The following is a 24017-nucleotide window of genomic DNA, read 5'->3' as shown; positions in this document are numbered from 1 at the left end:
GTTTGCTGTTTTTGCTCAATATCAACAAACGATAATAGCTAATAATTATGAATGAATCACCCATTCATTCCAACAATTGATTAACCGGTAATATCACAAATTATCATCAACTGTACCTCCAACTAAAGGTGTTTATCGTATATCGTCTTCAGTAACAATATGTTTTACAAAACTAAACTCAATCAACGTATCTAACGTGTTTATCAAATCCTTTTATTACTCCTCACATTATATCAACAAAATTAATCCCATTCAAGTTTAACCAATTCAGATATTAAAATATCTACCTTTCTCAATAAATAGGTAGCTACTCTTTTAATAAACAGTTATTCCGGTTAACTAACTGTTAAGTTAACATTCCTTTCTGACTCAACTCAAACTGTCAGTAGGGTTTCAAGTATCATTTGATCAAACATTGATTGAATTGTCGATTAAATAATAAAGGCTGTTTAAACGGATAATTTGATAAACAAAGGCAATAACAATTTAGCTTACCATTGAAGTGACCAGGAAAATTATGGCTTATGGCTTAAACCCAAGAACAATCCTTTTCCAAATTATTCACCCTCCTGTGGATATATTAATCGTTATTAAATGACTGGTATATTAATTGTTAATTAACACTTTAACAGTGAATTAACATGAATGAAATATTGGCAATACAAAAATAAAAAGCAATTTCTCCCGTAAACAAGTGAACCCAGGGTGAGAATATTGATTTTATCAGAAGTTACCTTAAGCCTTTCCCTGTATTCCAGAGTATTTGCTTTATTTTATGCTTATCAACATTTTCAATTTAACCATAATTAATACAGGTGATCTCATAAATTATCCAGTAAAACTAAAAATAAAAGCTGATCAAAAATGTGTCTTAAGTGTGTATTAATACATGCGAATTTGGAAACATGCTCAAAAGCATGATATTGAAAGGAGAATAATCAAAAGTCAGTTAGATTTTGCCTTTATTTTGTCGACTCAATTTTCTCTCCCAATGATCATCTCCTTCTTTACTCTCCTTTCTTTCCATCTGATATCATTTTCTTTCTGACATCTCAGCATGGTTAAACCATTTCAACATATCAACAACACTAATCAAACCTAAAATCCTTTTTTGCTAATAACACCCTTTTTAACCTGTCTTAATCATCACCCTTTTACCAGTTATTTATTTTCACAAACCTTTTTAAATTTTATACTTTCACCTTCTGCTTTTACCTTATGATATTTCTTCTGGTTAAAACCTTCTGGACCCTATCTTTTTACGTACAGTAACGATTTGTAACAATTTAACAGCAACAACACTTTGTGATTTCTGGTTTTTTGGTCAATCAAACAACATATCTTTACAATTTACCATCTAATCCAGTCTTTTAATTATACTAAATTGTTATACCAACATCTAAAATATTCCCTGGTTAACTTAAATGTTTTAAATAATTATGTTTAACTCAAACCTGCAACAAAAAGAACGGTTGTTTACCAGGTATTACCAGTACATCATGTTTCCACTTTGAATCACCATTACACAATTCGCTGTTGGTTAACCTTAATTATGATCAATGCAACAAATTATGATGGATTTCATGCAATTAATGGTTATAATCAAAATCCACCAACCTTCAATTATGTAAGTAATATACATTAAAAGTTAATTGTAATATCTTTTTTATTGATTTTTCTATGCGCATCTTAACCTATTCCTTACCTGTTTTTTTGTATTAAACCAGAAACATTCAAAACAAAACGAGAAACCTGCAATTAACCATGCACTTGAAATTACATTTGCAGTTTAATTGATCAATTTTTTCACATTTGCAAATTTGTTTCCCCAAATTTACATCTTTATCAAACTTGAGTTAATATGAAATTAGCCTTAAAATTAGTTTAGACAACAGAAATTTGATCCACCTAAGCTAACAATCCAAAACCTTCTCATATGGTTACAGTTGGTCAACTTTGATGGGATTAGTTTACAAGTCATTCCAAATCAAACCCACCATTTCTCTAAATTAATATTTAATTTAAATGCTGACAGCTATCACCAATAATTATAACTTGTTTATGTTTTTTTGTTCAACATTCATCACTTATTCATACTGTCCACTGTTGTCTAATTAGTCCTGTAAGTTATCTTAGCTGTGTCCAAAGGTAGACTAATTATGCTTACAAATCACGTCAGTTGTGTTAATTTTATCATTACTTATTGAAAACCAAATTTAACGGGTTAGCATACAGCTAAAGTTTACTGTTGATTCGCGTCAACACTTTTCAATCATATCATTCAACCAACTAATTTGTTTTTCTATTCTTTTTCGTTTTTTCCAGATGATTTTAATTGTCTAACAGCAATTTGGACCTGATAAAAATACAAAATACATATCAAAATAATAACTATCTTCATATCAATATAATATCAAGCCTAAACAGCATAATCACTAAGAAAGTCAAACTCTGGATCCGAGACATTCAATAATCATAATATACATATCATATCAGATTAAGTTCTTGGACCAATTATTTAGATGGATTTTCCATTCTCCAAAGGTCGCACAATTTTCCAATCAAATCATCGTTCACATCAACATCGCCATCAACATCATTCCCAATCTGTTCACTCATCTTCACCATCTCGCCAACCTCTCCTTCTGTCTGCCTCACCAGTAGCAAGTCGATCTTCACCTCGAGCCTCTCCACCACCAAATTCATCATTTGGACCCATCAAAACCAGTGGAGTCATTTTAAGTGGTCCTGGTCCTGGTGGGGGCAACGGGATAATTGGAAATGGCTCAAACGGTGTTAACGGAATGACATTGAATGGCAACTCACCGGTTCGAAATGAATCTGGGTTGAGTGGTGGAAATGGCAATGGATTAAATTTAATCAATTTGAATGATGGTTCTTCTCTGTTTATCAATCAGGCGTTTCGTTATGTTCGTAAAGTTAGCATTTTCAAAGAACCAGATGATCCACCCGATGCTGGTTTAACTCTTTGCGGTGGAGCTGAAGTTGGCCTTTTTGGAGCCATTTATGTTTCACGAGTTGCCGAAGACTCTTTGGCTGAAAAAGCTGGCCTTACTCCTGGTGATCAGATACTCTCTGCTAATTACATATCTTTCCTTGATTCCTACATGACGTGTCAACAAGCTCTTCACATTATCTGTTCCAATGATGTTATAACCCTCAACATTTTCCCTCGAGCTGAAGCTCTTTCCTTCCAACGACGCCATGCAACCTACCATTGGGTTGACCCAGAAGGTCGACCTGTTTCACCGCCACCGCCTGATCGTGATTTACTCATCTCTGGTGATTCCGAATTCGATCCTCTTCTCAATGATCCAAGCTCAACTTCCCCCTCAAAAATGAACAATTCACCAAGAAGACGTTTATCAATCAGACCCAGTGAACAGCCAATCAGAACGGTAATCAAAGCATTTTTACTCCTCAATCAACCCTTAAACCTGAACAATACCAAAGCAAACCCATTCAAAAAATTTGCTAGTCTTTTGCACGTAAAACAATAAAAATTCAAAACTCAATAAAACTCAGAACTCAGGATTTACACTTTTTTTTATTCTGTCAGATTTGTGTCATCAATTTACAATCAGATTATTGTCATTCTTTTATTCATGTCACATTATTCATAAAATATAAACTTTACTCCATCATAATCATCTTAAGATAATTTAAATTTGATATTGTTGGAGGCAAAAAAGTGACAAAACCAATCAAGAATAATTCAAATGATATTCATATCAAGCAATATATTTCCAAACTTATCTGTTTCCCCTGTCAGCCAATTTCAAGTCCTAAAAATAATCGCAATTTACAAACGTGATCAACTTTTCAATTAATATCGTTGGATAATCATCAGTTAATTGGGAATTTCAACCTTTTGTTGCAAAAAAACCTCCAAACATGAGTTTTTCAACAATACTGGAGTTAGTTTTTCCTATTCACTAACCCAAATTATAATGATGATGACCAATGAATGTTAATTAATGCTATTGTCATTTGTCTAATCATTGACTGTGTGTTACAATAATATGTAAATTATTACCATTAATTTAGTGACTTCAACATTCAACTACAAATTGCTTTCCTCTCCATACAAAGGTTTTAATAAATTAGCAGGTTCAAGTTGATATTACAGAGTTAATATATTTTGATTGTAATCTTCTTATGTATCAAAGGGAATGCAAATCATCATTATTAGCATTCAAAAAAAGTCAAATTACAATTTAGACTTTAATAATTTGGTTTTAACCAGAAAAATTATTCAAGGATTAGATTGATTAGCATTGAAATTTGGGTGAACTTGACTTTTACCATTCAATAGGACAGTGAATGACAACCCAAAAAAAAAACGTTATCACGATTATGCTTCAATGTTAATTAAAGCTAAATTATTATTAATTAATTACTCAATTAAAAGGTTTGAATAAATTTTACAGTTTTGAATGCATCACAGTTGGAATCCAAGTTAATCAAATTGTTTACCTTTTCCGTAAAACAAATTACAATGATTTACAATATTGGAACAATCAGTCAATTTCCGTTGCCATTAATTCATAGGAAATTATGTTTCATCAACATTACCTTTGACCTTTTCCTTGAATCGTCAATAGTTGATAACGAAAATCAATATTGATGGAATCAATCAAATCATTTATCAATTGGCACTCCTGGAATCTCTGGTTTAAAAACCTTACAATTCAATTTTAAACCATTTTCTTGAAACATTTATATTCATTAATAGTTGCTTTTTGATCGTAAAATGATTCAAAGGAATCAGTTGATTCAGTTAAACGTACAATAAACATTATTTATCCAAAAATTTATATCAAAAATGGCGAGAAAGCACAAAATTAGGGAAAAATAAATTGAAGTTTATTTTCTTGGAAGCAAAAAAGTTACAATTCAATGTAAATATTCACATTCATTTTTTATTCAGACTCATGTTTACCATGTATATTCATTGTAATAACATTCACTCACAGTGTTTTACTTGTTTTAAAAGGTTTTAAACAAAAATAAGAGAAACACAAAAAAACGTAAAAATCAACATCATTTTGAAGGCGAACACAAAAAATAGGTTGAAAAACAAAACGTAATGCAACAACAAATAAGAGGAAAAATAACCCAAAGTGAAGGGAAAAAAGCAATGAAAGGTTTTCAGGGTTTAGTTAAAGATTGATGGATTCATGTGAAAACTAAATTAAGTACTATGTTTGTAATTGTACAATATTTTGTTTTCTTGGTGATTCCTTTCAATTAATAATCGTAATTTCATCATTCACTTTGATTCCTTTCACTTTGATAGCAAATTGTTTCATCTTTAACAAAAAGACCTCAAGTTTCGTTTATTTTTTAACCAAAAATAATGATCAATATTTGAAATGTTTAGTTGAAATTTGAGCATTCATGTGATCTGATCATTGTTATCAACTAATCTGCCAGCTTTTCCGTTGATCAACATTAATCTTGATTCTTGTTGCTCTCCTAATTTTACCCTTAATTTGGGTTTGAAATTTATTCCCAAACCTCACGCTGAGAGTGTAAACTGCATGAGTTAAACTGATTTATCATGATTATTCTCTGGTTTCAGTGGTTAATTACAAATTGATTTACATAACAATTTCATCTTGATTGATATCCAAGAGTTAAAGTTTCTTGTTGACTATTTTACCAGATTTTTTTTTCTTGTTTACCTTTCTGGTTGTCACTTTCAGATGAAAATTTCATTCATCTCTTTCAAGCTGTTGATTTTACTCGCAATAATTTCATTTATCTGGACAATTTCATGGTTTACAGATTTAAACCTACCAAAGTTGGTCATTCATATAATCAAGTTTCACATGTTTTCAGATCATGCTCATAACTAGTCTTCAACAAGTGTTCAACCAGAATTTTGGTGACTTTAAAATTATCATCGCTCAAACGATTCAATACACTTTCCTGATTAATCGTAAATTAATTTCCTCAAGTCTACTGTTTCTGTTTTGTTCATTTAAATAGACATTTTAATCTCAACAATCAACCTGTTAATTGACTCCAATTGAGTCAATATTTACTTTTTAGATCATCTTTGAGTAACAATGAGATAAACCTTAATGATCAATTCTGTGAACTTAAATCTGGTTAAATATCATTCCAAATGCCATTAATTATCAAAGTCACCAAAGGTTAACTTGAAGTTGAAATAAAGTCTTCAACATTCTCATTCCTTAATATTGTTATATCAATATTTATTGGTATTACCTGCTATTATTAGCATAATTGTTAATCATAATTTTTAAATTGATATTCAGTGGTATAATAATGCATCTTGGTTCAACTTTAACCATTCAACTCACGTTTCCATTTCTGCCTTTTTGGATTGCTATTCATTCCTCAAGTAATTAACCATTACCATTACAATTGACTTTTATTTTATACTTTTATAAGGACTAGGAAAGCGTACAAGTTTAATCGACCTGACCTGAATTGATTGTGAACATTCAATCCATTCAATTGCTTCTAATAGCAGAATCTGTAAATTATTAGAATATATTAAAGGTCAAAATAAGGCCCAACATTATTAACACTTTGCTTCCCTCAACAACCACAATTATCTTGATTGGTCAAGTTCAATATGCAATGCCATCCTTTTGCTATCTAACCATTCAAGATCGTAATTTCCAAAGCCTTTTCCATCAGATTCAGTCAAGTTTATGATGACTTGAAAAGATTCTTACATTCAGATTCTTACAGATCCTTACTCCAGTTTCCTGCATTTTTAGCAGTTAAATTTCAACTCAACAGAGCATCCAAGGTATCAGTTGTACGATGTAAATGTTGAAACGAAAAATTGATCAATATTTAATCGAAGAATGAAATTTTTCCTTTTGTGATATTTCATTCACCATTCAATTGATTGTCTGAATAGTTTCATTTTATTCTAATCAAGATTGTTGATCTTGTTGATTTATTGATTTGCAATGATTTTTAACAATTTTACTTTTACTCTTCGATTCAAATGGAAACAGTTAAATTGAAATTTTTACAATCAATTGATTTCTTTCAATCATTTATACTTTTTTTACTTGCACTTTGATTTACAAATTTTCATGCGCCATTCAAATGAATATGCCATTTGCTTGTATTTTGAACTTTATCTGCTACTCATCATCTGCTCGTCATTAATCAAAAGTAAAATGTTTAAATTAGATTTAGTCTTTGATTTGAAGAAGATGAATAAATATCAAAACCCAAATTGCGTTGAGTTAAAATGTTAACTTTGAAACTTGGAGTATTAATTTTATGATACATTTTATGCTCAATTTGGTAATGATACAGATTCAGGTATCAAACAATCTAAAAATATCCTTTTGATTAAAAGACAAAGTTCATGCAACTCATGTAAGTTCCAGTTGAACCAGCGAAACATTTAAATGCATTTAACATTCAGAATCTTTTTTTGCCCAATAATTTTGTCTAACAAGAGCTGGATTCAACAAAATGACAATCAACTTCAATCTATTCACTGAATCAGTTTTTTGTTTCCTTTAAACTTCAACTTCTAATGATAATAAACAGAAAGAAAATCATGGAAATAATGTAAAGAATCTGAGTTATTGTTGAAATGATGAATAAGCTTGAATTATTATAATATCTCAATATTGATTTTATTAGGGAAAAAATATTAGGATAAAATAATGATAAAAGTTAAACAAGCTAAAAGACAATGTAATCACTTAAATAATGAATGCAACTCTTGAGGGCAAAAAGAGTATTATTGAGATTTTTTACATCAAATTGTTTCATATTTAATTGTATCAAATGTATTGATGTAAATGAAATGACTTTTGAAAGGGAAAACAAAAGCAAATTGAAAGTTACCAGATTTTACCAGATTTTAAACAACAGCAATCATCGACTAAATCCTTAAACATCTTTCCTAGACATTCCCTGATCTTTGCTCTGATTGACATCTTTAGACAATTATGAGTGTAAATTGCTGAATTATTGTTTTAATTAAAAATTCCTGAAGGTATTCAATTAACTAAACTCCATTGATGAAGTTAAGTCTCTTTATTAACCCGATTTTTTTCTCGTCTATGATCAAGTAACAAATCAAATTAGTTGATTCAATTTTTACCCAACCTTAACTCATCATTGAACCATTAGTTGCTTGAAATGTTATACTTGAAACAATCAACAATTTGTCTAAAAGGTTATCCAAATGATTAATTAGTTTCCTAGTGATGATCATAATCTGGTAGCCAAGAAAGAAAATGAATTTTCTCCTTTTCATGATAAATTTTGATCTTTACCTTTTCTCTGTACGATAATCAATCTGATTATCTTTGATTATACTTTGGATGCAAAATGATTCAAGTGAATAAGGTTAACCAAATAAAAGCTTAAAAGGCTTAATTTACTGTTGAAGTAAAGATAGTTGTGAATGATAACTTTGGACTGAGAAGGGCAAAGAGGATGAGGATAACATGATATAATTGAGAGATGAAGATGAATAAGATTTGTGAAGGAATGATGGAAGAAGAAGAGAACCCAAAAATGGAGAAAAGATTATTCAGCATTCACTGAATAATGCTGATGAGAAAAGTTAACAAGACCTTCTATTAATAAGATAAGATGAAGATGAAAAATTGTTGCCACTTTCAAAGTTCATTTTACCATGAAATATTATTGTTCTTAAGGACTAACTTTAACCTTTCAACTTTCTCTTGTTACCTTTTATGCAACTTTATGTTATTTCATGTAATTTCTGCTTCATTCAATGCCTTTAGGTTCAACGAATTCTGCAAATTTGTTGTCTTTCCTCGGCTTGATTATCATCTCAATTTGTCTCTTGCTTGTCATTGTAATGTCATACTTTTACAGGGAATTGAATTTTAACCTGAAAATTGTAAAGTTAACTTGGTTATCGTTTTTCATGCAAACTTTAAATTGTAATCAAATTTAATATTTTCCTTTCTTCCTTTGCATTAACTTCAATCAAATTGATCCACAGTTGTAATTTTATTCAGTCAAGCTTCAGGGTAAACTTGTGAAATGTTCAATTATTATCATGTTGATCCAATTACAATTACAGTTGATATTTGAAAGTTGCTAGTCAATGAACTGGCATCAAGAGTGACACAAATTTTCATCTTCACTGAATCAAAGAGAGATTCATCTTCAATGTTTCATTGGATTTGCCATTAAATATTTACTCAATTGCTGTTAGATTTGCAACTTTTTTTCGCCATTCAATTTACAGAATCCAATATTTGGTTCCATAATCATTGAAACAAATTTTTACTTCAACTTTTCCCAAAATAATTGGTTAAAATGTTCATATTCACAAGATTGTAAATTTATATCCATAAAGCATATTTAAAATAATTGATAATTTTCACTCCCATTATGAGCTAAATGCTTCCCTTGTACCTTTTATTGATTAATGCATATTTATCATATTTAATCATGAAAATGTTGCCTTCATGTTCAATTCAAACTTTTAAATTAGATTTTGCAAGATAAAATGTAAATGTTAATTAATATTCAAATTATGAAGTAATAACGAGTGGATCTGAATTTGATTCATCCAAACCAGGTTTACAGAGAAATTTATCATTGAAATTGATCTTATCTTTAAATCATTAATTTCCCTTTGGATTATTTTTCAATTGTTTTAAAAATAGTCAACAATTCACTTGATTTACCGTTTCTTTCAACTGACTGTTCATGTCAATCCATCATATTGAATATCAAAGATATTCAAGATTATCTGAGCGAAATGAAAACTCTGAATGAATTCGTTTGCTTTTGTTTGACGTGAAAAAACTCAATGATAATGGACTCTAAAGGTTGCTAAAAGACGCGAATTCGCTATTTCATTAGTCGAAAGTGTATCTCATAGACTGGATGCTCTGAGTTAATAATGATAGTATTAAGATAACAGTTAAAGTCGAGAAAGCTGAGTTCGAATAAAAGCGTAAAGAAGTTCGTTTAAATTCAGTGTTGGAATTGAATCTTGGAGTGATAATTGTTACAATCAGTTAAAGTTGATTGCTTTAAATCTATGTAACAGATTTAGAACCTTTTCAACTGATTTGTATTACAATTTATGTTCTATTTTTTCTTCAACTTTTAGTGACTTACAATTGAATCATTGATCATTGAAATTGGGTTCTCTTTGAAAGTTGAAATTTGCAGAAATGAATAAAATTGAAAAAGTTGCCTGCGAGGGTTAGATGGATATGAAGGGTAAAAAGATGAATATCATCTGATTATTCAATTGTTTTTTTCTGATGAAACTTCTTTTCTCGATGTAACAATATGAAATAGCAAATAATCAATTGAAAATATCAAATGACAACTTTTGGTAGGGAAAGGCTTTCAATAACTGGTAACTGGTAACTGTACCAGATTAGGTTTAAAAAGGTAATTTAATATTTAATGTCTTGATTTATTATAATTTGATACTTTCAGCTAAAACAGCAAAATAATAATGAGATTGGTTTTGTTTTCCCGTAATCTTAATAACTATTGTTTGTTGGATAGTTTTTTTTCTTCTTTTGATGTACAGATTAAGTTAATTAACTTGATTTGTTTAATTAATCTTTCCTTATTAGGTTCAAATTGTGATAGAGAAAGGAATCAATCCAGGATTAATGATACGAGGAGGACTTGAATACGGACTTGGTATCTATGTTACTGGGATCGAGAGTATGTCAGCTGCTGAAAGAGGCGGGTTAAAGGTAATAAACTTTATTTTGCGTTTCCTTATTTGAAATTAACTAATTTTATATTTCTTTTGTGATCTTTTATTTTTACGTTTCAGATTGGTGATCAAATATTGTTTGTAAATAATCATGACTTTCAACATGTCCTGCATGATGAGGCTGTGGATATATTACGCTCATCACCCCGGTTAACAATGAAGGTTCGCTATGTTGGTAAAATACCGGCCTCTAACGTTTCGCTTATCCTTTCCTCGTCCTCCTCATCATCCGCTGCTGCTCAGTTGACTTCATCTGATGGATCATCTGGCTCGTCAACATCACAAACAGAGTTTCCCTTTAATCGTATTCCGTCCTCAAGATGTTCATTGCCCGAGACTTCTCACCATCACAGGCTCAATCGAAGTCCTTGTGGCTCACAACGAACAAGTTCACCGGGTACAGGATCTCCAGTCTATCGTCCGATTAGCGAACAAGGTAAACCTTTTTCAATCAGATTTCGATTCTTGAAATAGTTGACCAATCAAAAGCGGGAAATACAATTGGAATCAAATCTATTGCACCTTTCATTTTAATATTCAAATAGATTCTATCTAATTATTTTCCCTGTTTTCTTATTACAGTGAATTCAGTGTTAACATTAATCGGTGAAAATGTCAACCATTAAGGCTATTTAAACTCACTAACATTGTCTTGAAGCAATTGCTTGAGAATTTTCGGCTGGAAATCTTAATTTCTTTTTTCTCAATAGCAATTTTATGGCTTAGAATTTCATTTATTTTATAGTAGACATTCATTTAGATATTTACTCAGATAAATTCATTTATTCATTACTCTTTCCATTTTACTTGCATCTTCACCTAGTTTTATTATTTGATAAAGTAAATCTTACTCTTCCAGGTAAATGAAAACTAAAAATTAATGAAAAAAATATCATTAGACTGCAGTCTCAACCTTATTTGATTAAAATGAATTGACATTTTCATTATTGTCATCATTTTGATTCAATCTCTTTTTTTATTCTCTAATTTCAACAATCAATCGATTAGATAAACTTTGATTTAACTTGTTAATGGACACTTAACATGTCAACCTTTGTATTGTATACTTGCTTTCATGCTTAAATGATATAAGAGCTCGTAATCAGTACAGCTTGATGATAGACTGAAAAGACAACCTTTAACCTTAACATTCTAGGCTATAAACTGAATTGTGATCGATTTATTGTTAAGATTGAACCAGAAAAAATAACTCAAAGTAATCAATAAAGGTAATTTAAAGAAACGTTGAGTAGTAAAAGTATCAATCTTGAAAGAAACCTAATTGAGTTGCAAATACAGTAGAGTAACAGTTGCCATTCAAGGTAACTTCCAGAGCTTTTTAAAAGTTGAATCCCAAACACCAACCAGATTATTTCATTATAACTAATCTTTACTTTTTTCCCATTTCATTAGGAACCAACCATGTAACGCCAACCTTATTGGTAACCGAAAGTGCCGAGGAAGAAATTCTTGAAGAAAAATTGAATCAATTATTGCCTGAAAAAGATCGTATTACTTTTGCTTATTATCGTAATGAATATGAAACCAAAGGAATGACCGTAGATGCCTTTATTGCACTTTTCTTGGAGCTTTTAGATACAAGAGAAAAGGTAAGTTTCTAATTGTAAACTGATTTACAATTAATATTAAATGTGCATTTGCATATTACATCTTTACGTGTACATTTGTGTAACTCATTTTTTGTTGAGTTTTGCATTTCACTTGTTCAACTTTCTCTTATTCTGCCTTTTTATTTTGATTCTGATGTGATTATATTTCCATGCATATTTCATTTCAGTTAACAATCTTGAGGTTGACAGATAATGTTTTTAAACTAATAGTAATGTGATTAGATTAGGAAATGATGGTGAATTTGAATTTGTTTTGACAATCAGTCAAAAACTGTCAACTAAATGTTGAAATTAAATGTTGACTTGCAAACAAACAAAAAAAGTTTAGCTTTAATAGACAAAATAATGTCAAAAAATATTCCAAGTCAACTAAGAGACTCAACTGTCAACACAAATAGAAGGAGGAAAAAATGCTTTTATGTTTTGTTAACGAATTATGATTGTTATATTGAATTAAGAATAATTTTGTCATCATTCAAATTACATTCCATTCAGCTATGTTGTTAATTGTTGAAAAATAATGCATTTGTTCACTGAAGAATCAGATAAAATCAGAAAAAATGTCTTTTCCGATAATAATGTTTGACAATATTTTAATCATTTTTCCTCTCTTTTTTTCATGATCTTCATTGGTGCCATTTAACTTCTGTTAATGATTTGCTGATTATTAATTACGATTGGACAGTATTCTTTGTTAAACCATTTTCGTATAATTATTCGTGAAGAGGATTTGGATAAATTTGACGAGTTAATCTTTAAAAGAGAGGAACAAGCAATGATCAAAAGTAAAGCAAATCCAATTGAATCTGCTCATATGATTGCTGGGGATGATGAAGAATCGAGTGAAAATTCAATTTCATTTGCTCAAGAATCTTCACCTTCAATGGCTAATGAACACCACCACCATTCCCATTACTATCATGGTGATCATCACTCTTACCATCATCATTCACCGAATGATTCAACGCACACTAAATCAAGCAAACTTAACTCAATACCAATTGAAAGGTAAGTTGATTACCAACCATTCAACCAGCTAAGCCATGGCAAAAGAAGGAAAAGCAACAAAAAAGACTAAACTTAATCATTGATCTGTTGATTAATTTTCTAGTTTTAATTTAGTTTTTTCTTTCTTAAATTTTCTGCTTATTTCTGTAGTTTCAATCAATGCAATCAATATGAATTTAGCTCAAAATCAATGAATGTTGTCATGAAATTTATCTTTTTTTGCTTGCAAATTGAAACATTCAAGTGCAATTATGCTCATTTAGCTGTCATTTTTGTTGGTAAATTTGTGACTTGTCTTAAAGTTCATTGAAGGTTAATCAAATGTGTTCATTAAGCAACGTTAATCACCTTCACCTTAATTGTGTTCCCATTAACACAATAGATAATCACAATTTATGAGTAAACAAAAGAGTCAAATTATCAACTTGACAAGCCAACAAGAACAAAATTACATTTCCGTTTCTCATCAATATTTGAACAATTTAACTTGATTCAAGATCAAATCACAATATTATTCAATCAATGGTCAAATTGAATCAACTTTAACTCTATTTATTTTATTTGATTAACTGTAACCTTGATTTGTGATTAACCAACTTTCACTCTTTGATTAACACTTGTCTCAAATTGTTGACTAATTTTGTTTTTACTTTTCTATTCGGCAGAAATTCATCTCGAAACGGAAATGTTTCCGTGCGATTTCGATCGGAAATGGACTCTTTATCTCCCATATCGTTTACCAAAGATCAACCAATTCCTCGTCGACATAGTTCTGGTAATCCGGAAATAAAGTCAACCTCTAACTGCAATGATTTCCTTGGAGTTCCGGTAAATTCGGATGAAAGACGTTGGTCAATAGCTGCTGCTCATGATTTACCAAACAAATACAATGTAAGTCTACATTGATATTGATCTATACATTGGAATGGATTACAATTTATCTAATAATAACAATCTAATACCAAAATTGATCATCTTTTGTTTGATGCTTGCAATTGTTCCCCAAATGATTATATTTCAAGATGAACAGTTCAATGAGTTTCCGTTACAAATTAACTTTCATTGTTGAATAATCAAATTTCAATTTGCAATCGACTTCTAGAAGAAAATATTTTCTCATTCTTATCCAATTTCAGCTTCTAATTTACAGGACATTATGAATCTATTATCGATAGTAAATGTTGATGATCGACTTGTTTAGTTATGACAAAATTTATCAAACTTAGTGAATCTTTTTTGTCAGGAAATAAAGCAAATTCAAGTATTCATGGATCGGGTCACTCACCCCTTAAAACCCTGTAATAACCCATCTTAATGAGCAACTGACTGATTATCTGTTCAAGTTGAAACAACAATATTAACTGAATGATTGACTGGGAAAACAACTGACTGAATCAACAAATCTTACAATTTAAAACATTAAAAAGTTAATCTAATTATAATCAGCTTTTTGTACTGTAAACTTGTAATTGTTAAACTCAAGTTAAGCCATTTGTTGTGTTCAATTTATCAGCTTTTCAAGCTCAGTTGTGGTTATGATTATAAAATGAACACAAAAAAATCATGAATTTTCTCAAAATAGATCTTAAAATTGTGAATCGCAGTTCTAATTACAATTGAACAATCCATTGTTAATTTTAGTGAAAAGATCAGCTTTACCTTTTAACAATAACACAGTATAAGATGTCATTATTTTCATTATTTGATTCATCTAAATTACCTTCAACAAAATAATCACCTTAAATGCTACTAATCGAAATACAACTAAATTAATCTTCATCTTTGAATAGTTAGAAAATTAACAACAAAATTAGCTTTCAAACCTTTTAAAATTACAAACAAACCAATAATCACCTTTTTGTTTGCTAAATCAATTTTGTTAGTTTACAATAATAGACTGAATTTGAATCAAAATGATCAAAAGCAATCAACTTCTTGGTCTTCTCATACCAAGTTCTGGTCCAAGTTGATGTGATGTGGTGTTGTGTGATGTTCATCTGATCTTTGATAAACAGTGAAATGATAAATTGAATGATCTTTAATCAGTAGCAATTTATGCTCATCAAGCATCAACTGGAAACAAAAAGTCAACCCACAAAGGCAAGTTCTGGGTGTAAACATTTATTGAAATGAACTGTTCCTGTCAGGTTTTGGTGTAAATTATTTTCAAAGTCAACACTCCTTAATCCACCAATTGAACAGTTAAACAACAATTTAAAGAGCCAACCTACGATTGTATAACTTGTTTATCACAAGGTAATTAAACTTTACAATCACACAGTTTGCAACAACAAACCATTTCAACAAGTCTTACAAACTGAAACCAGATATTCTGTTCAAATTCATATCAACATTTTCACTTCAATCTGTTTAAGTTAATTTTTAAATTTTGCCAAAAATTTTAAATCAATAGTTTTTCAATTTGTGCTTTTGTGTGCATCAGTTAATTAGTTAATCATTATGGAAGCTCTATTAGATATTCAGCCAATCCGTATTCCCAGGCCTAAATTGGTTAATCCAGTTTTAATTGTTCGATCAACAGTTGTTTCTTCTTCATCACTTGGATCTAATCGACAGCCAAGCAATCAACTTTGTTCACCAATTAGTTGTCAACAAGCAGCAACTGGTCAGACTGTAACATCATAACAATCCATTTTTTACCTAAAATCAACTCGACTGTTAACCAGATTTAACATTTAATTTATGCTCGATTTACTTTTCCCATCTATTGTATTTCCCATGTTTTAGGATTTACATCGACTTTTTAATTTTGATTCTTTAATTAGGATTACAGAGCCAAATCAATGTGTATTAACAAAATCACCTTCTGTACAATTAATTTCATTGAAAACTCATTGAAAATTTTATAATTACTAATGGAACCATCAAACAAACAAAAATGATGACAATAAATTGTTTCCATTTCAATTGATTTAATTTAACTGTTTTATTAATTTCTGCTAATTTGATTTCATCTTTTTTCCTAATATTTCTGTTGAACTGCAGAAAGAATCGGTTTATGAATATCATGATAATAATTTGCGGAAACATTCGTTGAGTGGAGTTGAAATGAAAACATTAAATTCAAGTGATAATCGGAATAATCATTTAGCACTTCATGGTTCAACTAATTTATACCGAAGTGATGAGAAATCACACCATAATGAAAAGGAAATTATCAATGATGAAGATCTTCATCGTCGTCATCATCATCCATCTTCAGTTTTCCAGTCTCGGGTTAGAAGACACAGTTCACTTCCAGGTCCAGGTTCATTCAATACATTTGGACATTCAGCAGCACAATCACCCTTTAACTATCAACCTCACCGTAGTTCATCATTCAGAATACCTGTAAGTTCAAATCCATTGCAAAATCAAAGTTGATCTTGAAAAAGAAAGAAAAAGTCAAGGCTTGTTAAATGTTGAAATTGATGCTATTCAACCTCAACAAAGTCTACATTTATCTGCAAATTTTAATTGTTGACTCTAATTGTAATTATCATTTTACTCTTTCGCAAATGAACCATTTAGTATCACAGATCAGTCCGTGAACCTGACGGCCGATTAAGAGTGATTGTTAAAAAGTCGAAACCAATATTGGGATTGGCAATCGAAGGTGGCTGTGATGTACCCAGTCAACTTCAACCTCGAATAATTAGTATCCATGTAAGTATTAAATATGAATATAATTACAAACAAATCAAATTGTAATGTCATCTTAACGTTCAAAAGAGGGTTTAAAAATGTAAATTTTAGCCTTTTCAGATAAAGACAACGTTTCGCTGATAAGGTTCAATTAGGAGGATTGAAAAATATTATTCATCTTTTTGTAAGGTTAGCGGTTCTTGAGATTTTTTGATTATCTATGAAAATCATAGGTTTGAAGTCCATGGACAAAAATACAAGTAAATCTTCAGAATAAACCAATTTTTCTGTTTAAACCCTGAATTAGTATTTGAAACCCACTTTCATTGTAAAACAGCCTTTTGAGGGTTTTTAGTTCGTCCATTTTAGCATCATTTATACAACTTGGTTGAGCCGAAAAGTCCAACAAGATTCTCAACTTTACCTTTTATCTTATTTTTCGGACAAATCAACAAGTAAATTGTCGATTGTGCGACAATCAAAATGCCATGAGTAAGAAAATCTTTTCAGGCTTCTTATGAACGAAACATTCAGTAAATAGATTAGATCCAAGTCGAACAGAGTTGTATGATTGTAGATCAAACAATGAACTTTGCTTTTGGTTTCATTAATTTCTTATTAAACCTTCGATAATCTTGATTACATTGTCATTTCAAGCTTGATTTGTTATTTTGTTCAAAATGATCAAACAAATTAACAATTAACAACTTTTTAGTGAAAATCCATCAGCAAAGCCATTGATAACGTCCATTTAATGGATCATCAATCCACAATTGAAACACTCGTATTTACCTTTGTGACAAATTAATTTGAATACAAATGAGATTAAAAATATCTCTCTGTCATCAAACAACATTTAATTTGATGATAAACATTGGACTGAACAAAACTTGAAATAAACGGTGTTTTCTCATTAATTTATGTTTCCATTTAATTGAATTTGTTGAACACGAAAAAAAATAATAAGAATTTTAATAATATGTTTTTAAACTGTAATATCATTATTTTCATCATAACCATGTCATTACCAGAATTGAATGAAAAGACATGAAAAGAAGAAGCAAAGAAATATTGTGTAATGAATACAATTGTAATTCATTTCATTTCTTATTTTATTCCCATATTCCGTTTTCCATGAGCTTATTAGGACTACTTAAGACCATCCTGGTTAGTTAATTAGCGAAGATTCAGTCTGATCACATATTGACTCAAATCTGTTAATCAAACGCTCATTCAGCCTACACCGACTCCTGATCTGATACTGAGTTATTGAAAAGATCTAACAAGGGAAGTGAGGTAAGTGGTACGGTTAAAATCGGATAAAAAGTGTATAATTCTATTGATCATGATGAAAATAGTTGGTTACCGTACAAAGTTGAGAACGCAATTGTCCTTTTCTACCTCGAAATCCGATCATTGCTTTTCAAAACGCATAAAGCCATAGCGATAAGTTGAAATTGTGTAACTTACCTCAGAACTAAACTTTTGAATTTGTTGAAAAGTTATGATTTTATTCACTATGGCTTTATGCGTTTTGAAAAGCAATGATCGGATTTCGAGGTAGAAAAGGACAATTGCGTTCTCAACTTTGTACGGTAACCAACTATTTTCATCATGATCAATAGAATTATACACTTTTTATCCGATTTTAACCGTACCACTTACCTCACTTCCCTTGTAAGACTTTGCCAGTTAATAATTCCCAATTTATTCATTAATCAAGCTAAAAATAAACGTATTTTCATCGATTATTCAGTGCTCATCATTTATAGATTGCGACTAAACTGATCAAAACATAAGTTCAATTGCTATTTGATTTTTCAAGTTCATTGATTTGAAGGTTTGCCTGAAACAATTTTGAAGCTTTCATTTGATCATCATTTCACTATTTGATTGTTATTTACCATTTACATTTAATTTTCTTGAAAAGTTAACCAGAAAAAAGTCATTTAGGTTTGTAATTTGGTTATTTACATCTTCTATTGACATTAAACCCAACCTTAACCAATTGCAATTGATTATCAAAAAGTTGATCATTAATTGATAGTTGATTACTGATTCTTATTGAGCTAAAATTGGTATTCTTTCAAGGTTAACTATAAATAATGAGATTATTTGACTTGATTCATGATTCAGTATTAAAATGCTCAACTGAATATAACTCGAAAACTGCCAATAATAAGATTTAATCATGTTGATTTAATGATTATAATTTACTTAATCATCCTTACCGTCATTTATTTATCTTTAAATGATCAGATGAACAAAATTGCTGTCAATAAGTTCAGATGAGTTGAATAAACAATTTCAGATTCATTATTTTACACTCTTATCAATACCTTGTTTGGTAAACATATGGATTATTTCAATTAATCAATCTGATTGTCCAGTTGATGAATTAACTAATATCCTGAAACCTTATTTAACTTGGCCTTGATTAAATCCAACTAAATCAATCCTAATTACCTTAAGCAAGAAAACGAGAAATTAATTGAGTAAAGATGAGCTAAATCAATATTTAAGGTTAATGGGTCGAGCAAAGTGATCCATTGATTTAGCTGTTAATAAGTCAACAATTAGCAAGTTAAGGTGAACTTGAGGCTTTCAATTAAAAAAGGATTGGCAAAAATTAAATCTAAATTTAATTGTTGATAACAAATCATATAAATCTGTTTTAAAACTCATTTGGAAATTGATTGTTTCAAGTTTTAATTAACAGTAAACCGAAGATAATTCAAGTAACTTTACTTGAACCTATTAGAGTTTACAATTAGTAATGACAGCTAATGAAAGTTTAAATAAATACAAAAATGTAAAATGTTTCTAATAGTTGAGTGTAAGTAAAGCAAATGCATGATAATAATAACTCCCAGTTTCCATGAAAATTTTGGGAAACTTGGTTTTACCTTGCAAATTTAATAGGCAAAGAAAATGTTTACATTCATGATCATGAAATTACAAAAGAATGTGTTTGCCTTGAAAAAATTAATAAGATTCCAGAGAAAAGGGAGATTGAAATGAATGTTTTTTTTACATGGAAACATCACCAAAATGATTCCATCTTTTTGAATTCACTCTTGACTAGTTTTGAATCATCAATTGAAATCAGTTGAACTGAAAATCTATGAGTTAAACTTTCAACCAGATTAATCCAAAGTAAATGTACTTTATACCAACTCAATCAACTGATTGCCGGCTAACAGTATCATTAACTAGTTTGTGCTTAACCTGGGTTTCGAGTTTTGCTGAAAAATTGAGTAAATCGTGATGCTATTTCAGCATCATAATAACTTGCCTTGAAACTTTTGGGTTAATCTGCAACATTAAGCTTGAACCAGAGAAAGCATGAAACTCAGATAAAACTTGAATTGACTCTTAAATTTTGCAAACAACCTTTCAGATAATGATATAATAATGCTTCAATTGTAACCAAGAGCCTAATTTGATCAGTATACATGATAACTGAGTTTGAGTATAATGAATTATTGTTGATTCTTGGTTAACATTGTATTACAAGCTGACCAGTGAAAAATGGGTTTAAAAGGTTGAACTTTAAAAATAATAGGAAAAGTAAAATCAACAAAATAATATTTGATTTTCTTCTCTATTTTTTTTGTTCTTTCAACTCTTTTATTATCATGTTACCCTGTTGTTTACAACTGCATACAATTTATTAATACATGTTTAGATTGTTGTGTCAATATTTATAGTATTCAATACTTTTTTTCCGATTATCTGTAAAAAATTGCAATTATCATTTTGCTTTCATCTTTTTTCATCTTCTCAAGATCTTTACTCAAGTTTAATTGTAAATCATTACTGAACCCAACAAAAGTGAATTGGCTTTCAATATTGACCATTGAATGTGCAGTCATGTTTAAAATGGTCATCTTTGGTAATGATTTACATTCAAATGATCTCTCGTTAGTCACTTTTCACTTGGCTTTTTTCACCCAAAATAAACCACACTGAATTGTAAATGTTTGAATTGTCAACAATCAAATGAAATTTTAAAAGATCAATGATTCTTTTCAAGTGCATTTTACTTTATTTCACCATCATCTTCAATAATAACAATACTTAGTGAACAAAAAAGAGGAATACAAAGGAAAAGTAAAAAATCCTTTTCCTTTGCTGAATCAGTTCCTCATAACTTCATGATGTGTAGATACTTTTTTTTCATCAAAATTCTGAGCAAACTAACCTTTTCATTTCATCTTTTCATCCTCTTCGTGAGTCCCTAGTTGGCTCCAGTTTTTTTTTCACCAAAAAATCTTTCAACTAAGAACAATATCCAGGTTTCCTTGCAAAAGGATTGTTGCTTGTTATCCAAAAAAAACAAATATTACATTCAAGTTTCCTTTTCAGAAAATCCTGAAGAAAACTTTTCCTCATCTTGTTAGACCCATTTTTCCTTCTTATCGTCATCATCGTCATCTTCCTATTTATCTTCCTGGTCTCCTTCCTGAGTTACATTCCGTTAGGAATTGGCTATTTTAACTGGCCTCGGTTTCATTTTAAACTTTGAAATGTTTCTTGATCCTCTTTGCTTCAAATAAATCAGTCAATCTATTTTGATTTAAATTTTCCATTTTTACCAACACAATAAGATTCACTGAAATCTGGTTAAAGGTTGAACAAATGAAACAAAAACTGGTTACTAAGCTCATCAAAGATGGACTTTTGTAAATGTAAACTTTGTTGTCTATTTAATTGACCATTAAAAAGGTGATCCAGTTATATTTAAATGGAGCAATTTAAAGTTGCTTCTCCTTGGTAACATTAAATTTTTACAATTCTTACAATTTTTGCTGGTTGTAAACACATTTAATTGTTGAATTGTTAATTCTTGCTATTATTGACTAACTTTACTTGTATGTTATAATGTCTGTTAATCAATTGGACTTAAATGTGTTGTAAACATAAGCTTTTTATGATTCAATGATAATGTTTTGTGTCTACCTTTTGTGATACTTTGAATCACAAAAGAATCATTTCAGATGAATTGATTGAGCATGATTTGTCCCTGCATTGTTAATCAGATAGCTGCTCAATTAACATATTCACAATTCAATTAAATCGATCATGTTATTGGACACATTCCTTCTCTTTTTAATCATTACCATGATGATAAATTAACTGTAATATTTATAGTCTTGTTGGACATTAAAAGTCGTAGGACAAGTCAAGTAACCATAACAGCTATTGTTGTCAGCTTGTATTATAATTGCATATTGATTACTTTGTTGCTAAACTGAAGATGATTAATTTAGTGACTAGAATAATTTGAATGATCTCATTTCAATCTTTATTAATGATTACCTTTTTTGTTCTATTATTTCAGAGTTCAGGAGCTGCCTTTGATACCGGTGATCTTCATGTTGGTCACATAATTTTGGAGGTTGACGGACAATCTACAGCCAATCTAAGTCATGAACAAATTGCCCAAATGATAGCAACGGCTTATTATAACAGTCCACAGGATCACATTGAATTTGTTGTTCGGGAGAAATCAAAAAATGAATTTGATATTCGTCGATCATCATTCATGTTATTAAATAATAGCTTTGAATAATTGGACCAGAAAAATTTGGTAAATCAAGCAAAATAAAAGAAGCCTCAGAAAGCAAAAGATGGATCAAAACTCAAACCTGATTCCATATGCTTTTTTGGAACACTTTCATTGAAATTTGGAGCTTTAATTAACAAATGTCTTTAAACAATTGAATCTCAAAAGCAAAATTTATCATCAAATTGGTTGATTAACTAATTTCTGCGTACAAACTCTACTCTCCTTGCCAAATCTGCTTACATTTTCATCTTCCTTACATCAAAGACAAAGCATAATCTTGTCCTCCATCATTACTAGTCACTGACCAATACTAAAGCTAAACTGGATGAAAGACGCTCATTAATTGTAATTTATACTGAATGATAACACGCACAAGATAATTAATTAATTTACTGGTTTCGTATGATCAATGGCCAACCTTTCATTGTCATATAACTGATTCATTGCATATCTTTTTTTGTCATTCAATCAACGTGCCCATTGTGTTCACAATTTTCAATTGTCAAATTCAGTCTTTTCTTTGATTCCTATTGATCTGTCCCCCCTTTTTTTATGAATTGCAATTTTCGACAAAATTAACAGTCATTTGAAACATTTTCATATTGATATCATCGAACATCATCATTGTAATCAACATTGAATTTTGCCAAAAGCAAGAATCTAAGAGCGCCTTTGAAATTGCTTAAAGCATCGTCTTATTTTTCATGCTCTTCTTCATTGTAATTTTATCATTTACCTGTTTCTTATTGTATTATACATAGATTAATGTTGTAACTGTTTTAAATTTGTAATTTTGTGTATCAATGTAACTTTTTTGACTTGAAACTGATATATCCAAGCCAAAACCAAACAACGCAACTGTCAATGTGTAATTAGACGTTTTTAGTGTAAATTGCCTTCTTTTTTGTATCTTGAAAAACAAACGCTTGAACCAGTTTTTCAATTTCTCTTTGTTGATTGTTAATTTCATTTGTGATAAATCATTGTTAAATACAGAGGAGAAATTAAATTGTCAAATGAAAATTTCGTCTCCAAATTGCTTTACAATTGATTTACGGAAGTTTTTTACCCAAAACTAGTAACCTTGACTCTTCGGTATGGAATCAATAAAATCAATTTCTAATTCATTTCTATGCTAACATCTTGAAAATTGGTAAATTTAAATGCTCTGATAAATTGAGTAGCTTTCAAAATTAATTAGATTATTTTCAGTTTGGTTATAATGCTGACACAATTAACTAGAATGTTTACTAAAGTATACAAGGAATCACTATACAGATTAATCAAACATGATTAAGGTAGAGAATAAGTTACTGTATTACTTTTGAAAAGTAATCTTATCCTCTTAATGCAATAATCAATGTTCACATTTCAAATTTCCCTCTTTTATCTT

At 29.9% G+C, this 24017-nt stretch overlaps 1 protein-coding gene across 2 annotated transcripts; it reads left to right on the top strand.

Annotated features, from left to right (window-relative positions):
- The first annotated feature begins 1035 nt into the window (after positions 1–1035).
- On the top strand, positions 1036–23647 carry dysc (whirlin protein dyschronic). 2 transcript variants are annotated; one of them, XM_015929789.3, is made up of 10 exons: positions 1036–1627; positions 2326–3419; positions 10620–10745; positions 10829–11204; positions 12182–12378; positions 13085–13407; positions 14073–14298; positions 16414–16758; positions 16939–17073; positions 22397–23647. In XM_015929789.3, exons 2-10 carry the CDS (start codon positions 2523–2525, stop codon positions 22625–22627), a joined length of 2856 nt encoding a protein of 951 aa, XP_015785275.1. In that variant the 5' UTR covers positions 1036–1627; positions 2326–2522; the 3' UTR covers positions 22628–23647. The 2 variants fall into 2 exon arrangements, with proteins under 2 accessions (XP_015785275.1, XP_089122884.1); XM_089266758.1 differs by lacking the exons at positions 16414–16758; positions 16939–17073 and having other exon boundaries at positions 1271–1627.
- Positions 23648–24017: the final 370 nt, after the last annotated feature.

Source organism: Tetranychus urticae, chromosome 1 (assembly GCF_039701765.1).
Source record: "Tetranychus urticae isolate SD_2017Ah chromosome 1, NJAU_TeUrti_SD_1.0, whole genome shotgun sequence".
Lineage (NCBI taxonomy): Eukaryota > Metazoa > Arthropoda > Arachnida > Trombidiformes > Tetranychidae > Tetranychus > Tetranychus urticae.
This window is presented reverse-complemented; position numbering and strand designations above follow the sequence as displayed.